Genomic DNA, 13,723 nt, shown 5'->3' on the forward strand with positions numbered 1-13,723 from the left:
CCCTACATTGGAAACGCTTTTTCACCATCAACCCTAAAATCAGACTCAACCAAAGACCAATGTTGAACCGTACCACCTACCTCTCAGTTCACTCCTCCATCCAACATGATCCACCCCCACTGTCTCCAAATCACTACTGTCAACTTTCCAGAAATTCTTGACCTCGAACCTTGCCTCACCATCAAGCCCCAAATCCCTCAACATGGGCTTACAATCCTACCAGCTGACAAAGGCTCCACCACTGTTGTTTTGAATCACAAGGACATTGTTGTTGTTGTTGTCGGCTTCAGTCCTGAGACTGGTTTGATGCAGCTCTCCATGCTACTTTATCCTGTGTAAGCTTCTCCCAGTAACTAATGCAATCTACATCCTTCCGAATCTTACCTGGCGGAACTCTGCCAGTTGTCAGATTCATCCATCTACGAACTCTGCCACAGTCACCCCATGCCGTAAATCCCATAGGATATCTAGTCTTTCTTCAAACCCTTAGACCAGTCCCAAAACCTCTCCCCAGAGTCCATCTCTCTCTTCAGCCCTACCACTCCCCACACTCCTACCTTCTACATGCTTCCTAAAGTCCATAAACTCATCCATGCAGGATGTCCCATTGTGGCCGGTTACTGTTCCCCCCAGTGAAAGACTTTCTGCTCTCGTAAGTCAGCACCTTCAGCCTATTATTTGCAACCTATCCTCCTACATAATGATATCAAACATTTGCTCCACCGACTCTCCACACTTCCGGTTCCTTTATCATATGGTACCCTGCTCATCACTATTGATGCCACCCCCTTTACACTAACAGCACTAATGCCTATGGCCTTACAGCTACTGAACACCAGCTTTCCCCATGCCCTACGGATTCCAAATCAACAACCTCTTTCCTTGTCACCACGACAAACTATATTCTCACCATCCTCACACCCCATTACTTCTCCTTAGAAGGCATTAGCAACAAAGGAGTCCAGGGTAAGGCTATGGCCAACCTATTCATTGATCATCTAGAGGAATCCTTCCTAAACATCCAGAATCCCAAACCCCTCAACTGGGGTGACATCATGATCTGGATCAAAGGTGAGGACACCCCATCCACATTCCTCCAGAACCTCATCATCATCTCCTCCATTCACTTCACCTGGTCCTAATAAACCCAACATGACCACTTTAAAGATGGCTGTGTCAGTATGCCTGTTCACATCAAACCTACCAAACACCAGCAATACCTGCACTTCGACAGCTGCAACCCATTCTGTACCAAGAAGGCCCTTCCATACAGCCTAGCCACCCATGGCTGTTGAATCTGTAATGATGAGCAGTCCCTCTCAAAATATACTGAGGGTCTTACTGAGGCCTTCACGGACCATAATTACCCTTCCAAACTAGTACAAAAACAGATCTCCTATGCATTATCTCTCCAGTCACCCATCACCTCCTGAAGTCACACAGTCCAGCCACAACCGAGCAAGTTGGCGCAGCACACTGGACTCGCATTCGGGAGGACCACTGTTCAATCCTACGTCCAGCCATCCTGATTTAGATTTTCCATGACTTCCCTAAATCGCTTCAGGTAAATAATGGGATGGTTCCTTTGAAAGGGGATGGCCGAATTTCTTTCCCATCATTCCCTAATCCGATGAGACCGATGACCTCGCTGTTTGGTCCCCTCCCCCAAAAAACAACAACAACAACAACAAGAACAAGAACAACAGTTCGGCCACAGAGGAGCACTCCCCTTGTGACTCATAACACCCAGAATTGGAACAACAATCGTATTCTCCACCCAGGGTTTCCAATACTTCTCATCATGCCCTGACATGAGGAATGTCCTATCCACTATCCTTACCTCACCCCTCCCACAGTGGTATTCTGCTGCCCACCGAACCTATACAATATCCTGATCCATCCCTACACAACCCCCATGTCCAGCCCCTTGCCTCATGGCTCATATCCCTGTAATAGACCTAGATGCAAGACCTGTCGCGTACATACTCCCTCCAGTCCAGTGACAAGCGTGACCTGTACCATCAAAGGCAGGGCTACCTGTGAAACCAGTCATATGATCTACGTAAGCTGCAACCACTGTGCAGCATTCTAAGTGGTTATGGCAACCAACAAGTTGCCTGTCTGCACCACGAAAAAACTGTGGCGAAGACACAGCTGGACCACCCAGTTGCTGACCATGCCGCCCACTACGACGTTCTTCATTTCAATGAGTGCTTCACAGACAGTGCCATCTGGATCCTTCCCACAGACACAGCTTTCCTGAATTGCACAGGTGAGAACTCTCCCTGCAAAATATCTTACATTTCCCTAACCCTCCTGGCCTCAACCTTCATTAGTCATTGTCCTTACCCGTCAAGCCACTTCCCTACTCCCATTCCAACACTACACAGGCCTCTGCTCCACCAAAACACTCAGCCTTTTTACTTCCCTCCATTTCCACTAACCCCCTCCCTTGTCCTCTGTCTAACCTCCTGACTGCACCTAGCTGTCCTACCCTCTCTCTCTCTCTCTCTCTCTCTCTCTCTCTCTCTCTCTCTCTCTCTCATCCCTGTAACCTCCCCCCCCCCCCCCCCCAGCAGCAGCAATTTAACATCCCCCACCAACACCCTGCTATCCCTTACCCTCCCCACCCCACTTCCCCTCTCCACCCCAGCCTCCTCCTCGCCCCCACTCAGTTGCCTCTCCCCACCATGCACTGCTGCTCACAGTAGGGCTTCAGCAACCAGAGACTGGTCATTTGTGTGTGAATTGCAATCATTCGTGTGTGTGTGTGTGTGTGTTTGCTGTTGGGTGCAAAAACAACTTGGGTCATACGTGCCCAAGTCAAAACTATAGAACATGAAGACAGAGAGGAGTTAAAAAACGACTATATGTCAGCCCAAGCAACATAATAGAAGACAGCTAAGAACAGGCATGTGGAAAAAGGGTTAAAAAAGACACCTTACAGAAACTCAGCTCCAAACCTAAAAACTGAATGGTCTTCGCCATATTGCATTGGCAGTTAAAAAGTAAGATGCGGTCAACAGCCCGCAAGTTATTAGCTAAAATGGCCAATAACTCGGACTGCAAACCCAAATGGAACATAAAAGGTTAAAAAATGGACATTCCATCAGGAAGTGGCAGACAGTTAAAACTTGAGAGCAATGTGGACAAAGTGGTGGGGTAGCGCCACTTAGCAAATGACAATGGCTAAAAAGGCAGTGCCCAATACGCAGCAGAGTTAAAATAACCTCCTCCTGGCGGGAGGGCCGAGAGGAGGTTGTCCGAGCCACTGGGAGGGGCTTAATAATCTGGAGCTTATTCCCATGAAGGGAGGACCATTGGCAACCAAAAGGACAACACCTCCTGACAGACGGCAACATAGAGAACATCGGAGGGAATATAGGTACTCGCGGTGTAAGGTAAGAGGACTGCAGCCTTGGCAGCAGTGTCAGCAGCCTCGATTCCTGGCAGACCGACATTACAAGGAATCCACAGAAACATCACACTTGCTCCACTAAGTGTGAGCAGTTGACAGTTTTCCTGGACCCACTGCACTATGGGATGAGTGGTGTACAGCACACATACAATTTGAAGGGCACTGAGTGAGTCTGAGCAGAGGACACAATTGAAAAGGCTGTGTCGGCGGATGTACTCCGTGGCCTGATACAAGGCGAAGAGCTCGGCTGTAAATACTGAGGAGTGTGCCAGAAGCTGGTATTGAAAGACACGGGTGCCAATGACAAAGGCACACCCAACTCCATGGTCAGTCTGAGAGCAATCAGTGTATATAAAGGTACTACCACGAAGTTCCATGCGAGGGTCGTTAAACTGAAGGCGATAGACCAAGGCTAGAGTAGTGTCCTTAGGAAGCAAATGAAATCCAAGGTTAACATGGGCCACTTCATGAAGCCAAGGTGGTAAAGGGTTCACTCCCACCGGCACAGGTGCAGGTAGTGTGAAGTTACACCGCTGTAGAAACTTCCAGAAGAGGACTCCAGGTAGAAACAAAGAGGGACGAGCGCCATACTGACGATCAAAGGAATCATCAAAGAAGGAGGCATAGGATCGGTGGTCACACATGGCAGACAAACAGCATGCATACCTGCTGAGGAGAAAGTCACGGCAGTAGGATAGGAGTAGTTCAGCAGCTTCAGGATACAGACTCTCAACCGGGCTGGTATAGAAGGCACCCGTAGCCAAATGGATGCCACAATGGTGGATATTGTTGCGACGGCATAAGAGGGATAGGCATACAAATGCATAAACAAAGCACCCATAGTCAAGGTTCGAACAGATAAGGGACTGGTACAAATGGAGGAGGTTCTTTCGATCGGCACCCCAGGAAGTACCACTGAGGACACACAGGACATTGAGGAACCACGTACAGCAGGCTGCCAGGTAAGATACATGGGAGGACCAAGAGAGTTCCCTATCAAGTATGAGCCCCAGGAATTTCGTAGTTTCAACGAACAGAAGGGTAACAGGCCCAAGATGTAAAGATGGTGGGAGAAGCCACTTGCGTCGCCAGAAATTCATACGGACAGTTTTGTCAGTGGAAAAGCGAAAGCCATTGTCGATGCTCCAGGAGTAAAGATGATCAAGACACCGCTGAAGACACCACTTAGTGAGACTGGTCCATGGAGTACTGCAATAGATGGCAAAATCGTCAACAAAAAGGGTGCCGGAGATGCCTGGTGGGAGACAGGCCATGATAGGGTTAATGGCGATAGCAAAGAGGACGACACTCAGGACAGAACCCTGAGGCACACCACAACCCACATGCACCTTGAAAACTCGATCTTTTAAAAATGCCTGAAGCAAACAGGGCAGGCGGCCACGGAAGCTCCACATGTAAAGAGTACGGAGGATACCAGTTCTCCAGCAGGTGTTGTAGCCCTTCTCCAAACTGAAAAACACAGCTACAGTCTGGAATTTCCGCAGAAAACTATCCATGACATGGGTAGACAAAGTAACAAGATGGTCAACTGCAGAACGCCGTGCTTGAATTCCAAAATGTGCATTCGTCAGGAAATAGCGAGACTCGAGCCACCACACCAGCTGGACATTAATCATATGTTCCATCACCTTGCAAACACAGCTGGTAAGAGAGATGGGGCGGTAGCTAGAAGGAAGGTTTTTGTCCTTACTGGGCTAAGATATGGGTACAACAGCGGCTTCATGCCGGCATCCGGGAAATATGCCCTCTACCCAGGTGCTGTTTTGTGTGTTAAGCAGAAAGTGCTTGCCCACAAGAGAAAGGTGCTGCAACATCTGAATGTGGATGGCGTCCAGCCCTGGAGCGGAGGATTGGGTTGAACTGAGAGCATGGTCGAGCTCCATCATAGTAAAAGCAGCACTGTAGCACTCATGATTCAGAGAAGAGAAGAGTATCAACCAAGCCTACTCCGCTCATGTCTGATGGAGGACGGCAGGGTGATAGTGGGAAGAGCTTGAAACTTCCACAAAATAGTGGCCCCAAGGTGTTGGAGATAGCAACAGGGTCCACGATAACATAATCTGCTACTGTGAGGCCAGAAATGGGTGAATGGATCTTGGTCCAGGAGAGCCGTCGGAGGTTGACCTACACGACAGAGGAAGAGATGGAACTGTTAAAAGAACTAGTGAATGAAAGCCAACTAGCTCAATTGCTGTCCCGCAGAATGTGACGACACTGTGCACGCATCTGTTTATAATGAATGGATTTTGCCATTGTAGGATGACAATTAAAAACGCGGCGAACATGTCTCCTTGCATGAATTGCATTGTGGCATGCCTGTCCACGAAGGCAATGGGACACTTTGTGGTAAAGAGGAAGTGCAAGGAATGCAATGTCCTGCAGCAGTAAGGATAATGTTGGTAAGATAGTCCACCTGGTCATCACAACTGGGGAAATCTTGTTCTTCGAAGGACACCAGGGAGGAGTAAAGCTCCCAGTCACCCTTAGTAAGCTGCCATTTGGGCATGCACGTGGGTAGAGTAGGAGTCAGCAAATGGAGAGAACTTGGGAAATGGTCGCTTGAGTAGGTGTCAGAAAGAATGGACCACTCAAGATGATGGGCAAGCTGGGCAATGCAGAAGATTAGGTCCAAATGGGAATAGGTGTGCTAGGAGTCTGAAAGGGAAGTGGGTGCTCCAGTGTTAAGGCAGAAGAAGTTAAGTTGGTTAAGGTCAGCCAAGAGGGCACTTCTCTGACAGTTGCTGGAAGAACCCCAAAGGGGATGATGTGCATTAAAGTCACCGAGTAGCAAAAACGGGGGAGGCAGCTGCCCAATAAGCTGAAGGACGTCTGCCCTGATGACATCGAATGACGGAGGTACATAAATGGTACAGAGAGAAAAAGTCAGGTGAGGAACGAAAAGGCGAACGGCAACAGCCTGAAGATGGGTAGTCAGGGAGATGGGTTAACTATGAATGTCTTCCCGTATCAGCAGCATGATGCCCCCATGAGATGGCATGCCAAACTCAGGGGGAAGGTCAAAACGAATTGGTGAGTAATGTGAAAGCTCGAAGCGCAATTTCGTTTCCTGAAAGCAGAGTACAAGGGAATGCTGCAATGATAAAAGCAGCCGTAAATCCTCTTTGTGAGACCGAAGGCCGCGAACGTTCCATTGGAGGACAGTCATGAGGAGGAAGAGATGTGGGGGTGTCAACTCGGTGGCCACCGAGTGACAGCTGGTGTAGTGTCACTATTACAGGGCACAGAAGCAGGAGGATCCTGCTCCATGAGGTCCACAGAAGCATCGGCTTGTTTGTGCGGTTGCCCTGTGGAGTTCAATACTGAAAAATGGTTGGTGGTGCGCACCGACGAGACAGAGGCCAGCCGGGCTAAGGTGCTACGTGGCGACACAGTCAAACAGGATCTTTGAGTTGGCGAAGGAAAAGACCGTTTGCCTTTGGTGGACTTTTTCAAGCCTTTCTGGTTAGAGGAAGACTCAGGATGGAGGAAGTCTTCATGGGAGTACTACTCCTGTCCTTTTCTGCCTACTGGTTGTGTAGCTGGTGGCTTTGCCCCTTGAGGCGAGAATTTGATGGTTTGTTGCACAGCGGGATGGGGAGATGGTGATGCTACCTTGACACTGGGCGATTTCGCAACCTCAGAGCTCAATCTGAGGTCGCATGACTGTCTGGCCATGTCCTTCATGGAGGGAGGGTAACAGGAACAGAACTACAGGTGCCAGACAGGAGAGCACAGGGTTTGCGACTAGCCAGTAACTTGCAAGCTAATGGGTACGGCACTTTTTCCTTTACCCGAATCCCTTGGACAGCCCGCTCATCAAGATACACGGGACAATCCCGAGAGGAGGCAGCATGGCCACCATTGAAGTTGATACAGCGGGGAGAAAGAGGCGGACAATCACCCTTGTGTGCATCCCTACCACAGGTTACACATTTGGCTGGGTGTCGACAAGATGTTCTAGTGTGGCTGAAATGATGACACTGGTAGCAGTGCATCGGGTTCGGAATGTACAGCTGGACTGTGATAATTTCATAGCATGCTTTGATCTTGGACGGAAGCACCACTCTACCAAAGGTGAAAAAAAGAGTGTGGGTGGGCACTAAGGAGGAATCTACCATTTTCATTACACGATGGATGGCAATGACACACTGATCAGAGAGGTAAGATTGGATTTCGGCCTTAGTTAGACCATCAAGCACAGAAACAAAGAAAGGAAAAGGGAGTGTAAAACAAAGGTGAGACTGTTTGTTTGTCAGCGACAGACAATGCAGAACATTCCCAATAATAGCCTAGACATGTTCCCGAAGAGAGGGGAAAAAGAACAGCAAGAGGATAGACATGCAGTACGGACAGGAAAAAACGCTGCAAATGCTGGGGACCCCTGGTAGCCACACACGAACCTGCCAAAGAGTGGCAAGCCCCTGGGGGGAATTCCGACAGTGAAGGGTAATGAACAGCCATAGAATTAATTATGGAGTAATAACATTTATAATAGCATAGTAAAACCATTTTAAGATGTCAACTACTACCAGTTGTCAGAAAAAGTCAGTGACATGTCACAAAGGGCTTCCATAACTGCTCAGATTCAGAAACACAAATTGATATTTATTCTGTTTCACATTTCCCTTATCTATAATTAATTATGTGAAAATAAAAAAGTAGAAAGACTAATGAAGAGCTAAATAATGTTTGTTTAAAACAGCTAATCTCAGTCATTTTAAATAATGTGGTATAAGTAAAGTGAAGAGAATGAATATATTTCAGCAAATGTACGTTCTCCATGTCAGATTTCGGGTAAATAAATACTTTCAGAGTAATGGAGACCACTTGTTGAATGACATACATAAACTTTTGGCCACAGCTTTCATCAGCAAAAGAGAAACATGTCTTTCATAAACACAAGCAAGCACATCTCACCTACACAAAAGTACCAACTTCAGCATCTTGGAGAAGAATGAAACTATCATGTGGGATGGATGTAGCGATCTGGAAAGGGCAGAGAAGGGGAAAGAATAGTAATGTATAGATGGGGGGAGAGAGGAATACTGTAGAGGCGGAAGATGGTCAGGTGCATTGGCAGAGGGTGAAAAACAAAGCAAGTGTGAGATGAGAATGGGGAGAAGATGATAGACAGAGGAGGTGGATGCAGCTGGGTGAAGTGTGTGGGGGGGGGGGGGCAGTATGTTAATGTAGGTTGAGGCTGGAATAGTTACAGGAGTGGAGAATGTGTTGCAAGGACAACACCCATCTGCACACTTCAGAAAAGCCGGTGATCGAGGGGAGGATCCAGTGGCTCAGGTAGTGAAGCAGCCATTGAAATCAAGCAAGTTATGTTCAGCTGCATGTTGTGCCACAGGGTGGTCTGCTTTGCTCTAGGCCAAAGTTTAGCAGGGACCGTTAATCCTAGTGGACACCTGACTGGTAGTTATACCAATCCCCTAACTATACTGTCAGCAACCTATTGTAACATACTGGCCCACACCCACCACCCAACAGTTTCCACCCCCCCCCCCCCCCAAACCTATCGTCTCCTCCTCATTCTCATCTCTCACCCTCTGTTTGCCCCCTTAGCCAATGCATCCAACCATTTTTCCTCGCTCCTCTCATTTTTCACTCTTTTTTTTCCTCCCACCTTCCTGCCCCACAACCTCCTGACACTGCACCTGATGCCATTCTAGTCCCTGCACACTCCGACAGACAGCATTCCTTTCTCAACCCACCTGTACACTAACATCCCTTCCCCCTCTCTGCCCTCTACAGATTGTTGCTTCCATCCTCTTTGATAGGTGCATTCTGGCCTGAGCTGCCTGAGTTGGCAGTCAGGTGTGAGTGAGATGTGCTTGTTTGTGTATATTGAATGCTGTGAATTTCTCTTTTGCTGATGAAGGCTGTGGCCAAAACCCTTACGTCAGTGTCTTGATTGTGTGTGTCTGCAATTTAATGTTCCTTCTGTATGGTAAGTAGCAATCTATGTCTTCTTACTTGTTGTAATATTCACATTCAAAGTATCTTAAGACTGAAGCACAAAGAATTATATACTTTGGCTAGGTGTGCCCCTTTTTGTCTTGCCAGCTGTGATGTGGGGTGGCAACTGTTCTTATTGCAATGCTCATTTGACATGTGCCTTGTCTTAGAAATGTACTGATAAATTCATTTAAATGTAATAAATATCACAACCTTTCTGTACAAATACCCCGACATAGTCTACGCAATTAATGATACAAGCAGGCAGTTAAGAAATTAAATATATAGATGGCACCGTAACATACACAGTAACTCTGAAAGAGAAACATCATTTTACAAATGCTGACGAAACTTTATATACAAAGTAGCTATATAAACTACATTATCAAATATAAAAAGGTTTCCGAAGATAATTGTTTAACAAGAGGAAAGGTAGTAATTCCTTCACAATTATACTGAAAGGTAGGTCACTTCCACCACACAAAAATATAGTCAATAATCAAGACATGTAAATACTTCAAAAATGTATAATTAAGACAACGTACCCCTGCCTGTATGACTGCTAAAAGTAACAATCCACTTCTTCTCATTACTTAAACATATGATGTCTTTTTACCATTGATCAACCTGAGTTTGTTTCTCGAAATCCGATCAAAGAACAGTAGTCCTGCAGCTCTCTCTATACTTTCTGGTGGGACCTGTACAGTCATAAACAAAATTTTATAGTTACCTGCACTTCAACAATAGGCACAAGAACAGTGTTTTGAATTCTTACCTGGAACACTGAGAGTGGAGTATTGTCATCAATCTGCTGATTTGGCATAACATAAGCCTCCATTTCCAGTTGTTCATCTTTTGTTTCTCCAACAACCACTTTAAAGAAATGTGTGGGAACAGCAACAGTGTTCGGTCCAATTACTTCATATTTAACATATGTTTTACCATCATCTTCTTTCCTACAGTAAAAGAACAAATTAGTTTCCTGTGAAGTTTTCATTAGTAAGCCAAACAAAAACAATATAGAAGTAATAAAAAGTGGATTAGTTACAGAGAGATTTGTACTTTCTTTGTGTATCAACAGCTACAGTCTTTTAAAAACAAAAACAGAGGTTCACTATTACAAATTAATACAATGTCATAGGTAGATGATAATTATCTAAGGGAATTGCTAGGATTAAGATAGAGGATTTTGATATATGAAGCAAGTGCATGGCTGCAATTTGTGCGAGATGTACTACAGCTAATCCCCTTGCCAGCTGCCATATAATGGCCCAGTGCACCTTTCTCAGTTGTGTGTAAACTAAGACGCAATGTGCCAAAATTAAACTTAATTTTATTCACAATAGATGCTCAAAATGATCTCCCTCTACACGAAGCTTGTAAAACACACTTCAAATTTTGGCCAAGCTAAAATTCTTGTAATCACAAGCCAAACTTTTCAGTGAGTAATAGATACTGCTTGTATATATCTTACCTTTTAACACTGCCCAAACAAACGAGGCATGTGAGGAAAGTAATGAGGCTTTTTTTTTTGTTACCAAAGTTTTTATTTATTTATTTTTGTTTTCAAGCAAGAGTGTTGTATGTTCTCCCCTCCAAAGCGGTTCCTTCTGGCAGCTATACACTGGCTGAGTTGCTGTCCAAGTCTTGATAGCAGCGCTGAAAGACTTCAACTGGTCGGGCCGTTAACATGTCTGTCACATCCTTTTGAATGCTCTCCAGACTCCCACAGTGACATCCTTTTAAGGCTTTTTCAGTTTAGGGAAAATAAAAAAATGTCACAAGGAAGCAGATCAGGTGATTAAGAGAGGGTAGGAGGGGGCGGAGGGGTTGGGGGGGGGGGGGGGGAGGAGGGCAGTACGGAACAAGAAGAATGCCATTTGAGGTAAAAAATTCTGTCAAGATGCAGCATCCACTTGTCTGCAATGTCCGGACTCACCCTTATTCTGAGCATTTCAATGGCATGTTTGACAGTTTGTCCTGGAGCAACAAATTCTTTATGCTTGATACCCCTATTGTCAAAAAAGCAAATCAGCATTGTTTTGATCTTCGATTTGTCAGCATTGTTTTGATCTTCGATTTGCTCATTCAAGCTTTTTCGGTCAAGAAGATGTTTCAGTGTCCACTTTTCACTTTGCTGCTTTGTCACAGCATCGTATTCAAAAATCCAGAACTCATCACTGGTGATCACACAGTCGAACCATTCATAGTTGTTGGCAATCCTCTCAAGCAGATCAATGCACACATTTAGGTGTCCTTCCACTCAGTTGTGAAGCTTTTTGGTATCACTTTGGCACAAGCCTTTCGCATGTGCAAAACTTCAGTCCAAATTTGATGAATGATGAAAGAGTATAAGTTTAACAGGTCAACCATCATCCTTATTGTTAAATGTCAGACTGATCTCACAAGAGCATGCACGCGTATGACGTTTTCGTAAGTTTTTTAAATTGAATATCTTTTTGAGTGAGGTTCATGTTCAATGTGTTCTCGGTTTTCCAAAAATGATTTGTGCCATCGAAAAACCCCATGCTCTTGATAAGGAATGTTAGCCACAAGCCCATTTTTACTTTTCAAAGGTCACACTTGCCAACTGCTCCAGTTTAACACAAAACTTAGCAACTATCTTTTTCATAATATTGATGCACACCATGTTGGATTTTCAATTGTTTGATCTCAGCTATGATTGTCAGAAGAATCTAGTACTACCAATGGCACCATACCAGCTGGCCCGTTATTCCTGTCAAACATACATTTACAACTTTACAGTCAGCCAAGGCTCCTCGGAGGACCCCCCTCCCCCAGAAAACTGACACGGTGTTTTCATACATTTGGCTGGAACACAAATATGCTAAAGGATCAAACCAAACAGCGTCAATGTTACACCACAGACTAACTCACCTAAACCCCAAAGAAGTGAAAAACTTCGGTTGTTTTCCAACGGTTGTGGTGGTCAGATGATGACCAGCATGCTAAGTCACTGGTTTCTTCTCAAAGCTCCCAACAATCAAGAAGAAATAGAACTGTGGTTCCCAATAGTGGGTTACTCATTCATCCCACCTGACAGGTTTCTTGGTAACATCAAAAGGCAACTCTGCAAGTTGAGCATCATTGAAAACCCATCTATATACATTCAGAACACTGAGACATTTGCAACGGTAGTACGTCTAGGATGATATGAATGCCCTGCTCAAGATTGGAAAGAATAGGTGGAAGGCTCACTTAAAGTTACTGGTAATTGACATTTCTCAAAAAAAAATTGTGTTTACAAAAAGAAAAAAACAAGAAGATTTGTCTAGTTCATGGAGAGTCCTCCTACAATTTTGAAGCTGGAGCGATGAAGAGCATCCTGAAGAGGGGAAAAGATTTCAGCAAAGCAAACAGCCTGACACCAATCACAGCAGGTGTAGAGCTTTCAGGAGACAAAATCTTGAGACATCAAAAAGCATTATCTGCTCCACTTTGGTGAAGATTGGGCAACCAACAACAAACTCAAATTCCATACTGAGGCATTTGACAAGCAGGAAGGCATTCCTATCACTCTTGCCACTGCCAACCCTCAGAATGAGGAAGAAGCTGGAAATGGTTTTGAGTTGATGGACAGTGTTGAAGTTGATGTCACTTAAAAGCAATTTTCAACCAATTTCAATTTCTAGAATTTTTTGTAAGTGTTTTAATTAAGATGCAACTTTCTGTCAATTTTTGTGTTTCTAAAATCTTGGGAAAAAGAAGAATAAGAATATATTTGGAGCATATTTTATTTTTCTACAATATCTTGTGATGTCGAAAGCACAATGGAGAAGTTTAAAAAACTAACATGCATTTTTGTTCTCTTTTTGATGTAAAATAAGGCAGTTTGTCATTGTAAAATAATGTCACTTTTCATATTTTTATATGCCATTTGTGTAGAATTTTAAGACTGCTTTGAAATAAAATATATTTTGTTTATGTTTGCAATAATTAATGTCCACCCTTCTGTCATTCCTGACATATGACCAAACCGCAGGTTTTGCAACAAAATGTTTGTTTTGTAATTGGCTTGATACGTTTGCAAAGCCTGCTAATGGATAAATTGGGTGCAAAAACCGTTATGTCAATATTTCACTTATGACTTTAATGTATAAAAACCTAATCGCAGATTTTCAGCCATTAATACCAAGTAATTAATTATTTTTCAATTATTTTTCAAAAAGAAATGAAGTCTTTAGTAGTTTGAATGAGACACGTTTTTCAAAATTATCTCAGTTTCACTTATCATGCAGTTAGCAGCTTTTGCATCTAGGCTACTCAATTGATCTCCCATCTGCAACGCTGCCAAAGAAC

The 13,723-nt window shown here is 44.6% G+C and overlaps 1 protein-coding gene across 2 annotated transcripts in view; it reads right to left on the reverse strand.

The window, feature by feature from the left end:
- The window catches only part of LOC124802636 (endonuclease G, mitochondrial), a 77,810-nt gene that overhangs the window by 38,793 nt on the left and 25,294 nt on the right, over positions 1-13,723 (reverse strand). For both annotated transcript variants that reach the window (XM_047263535.1, XM_047263534.1), the window contains exons 4-5: positions 10,179-10,359; positions 9,949-10,101 (exon numbers count right to left, since the gene is read on the reverse strand). In XM_047263535.1, coding sequence (XP_047119491.1) covers positions 9,997-10,101; positions 10,179-10,359 — 286 coding nt within the window. In that variant the 3' untranslated portion in view covers positions 9,949-9,996. The remainder of the gene's footprint in view (positions 1-9,948; positions 10,102-10,178; positions 10,360-13,723) is intronic.

This window comes from Schistocerca piceifrons, chromosome 6 (assembly GCF_021461385.2).
Source record: "Schistocerca piceifrons isolate TAMUIC-IGC-003096 chromosome 6, iqSchPice1.1, whole genome shotgun sequence".
Lineage (NCBI taxonomy): Eukaryota > Metazoa > Arthropoda > Insecta > Orthoptera > Acrididae > Schistocerca > Schistocerca piceifrons.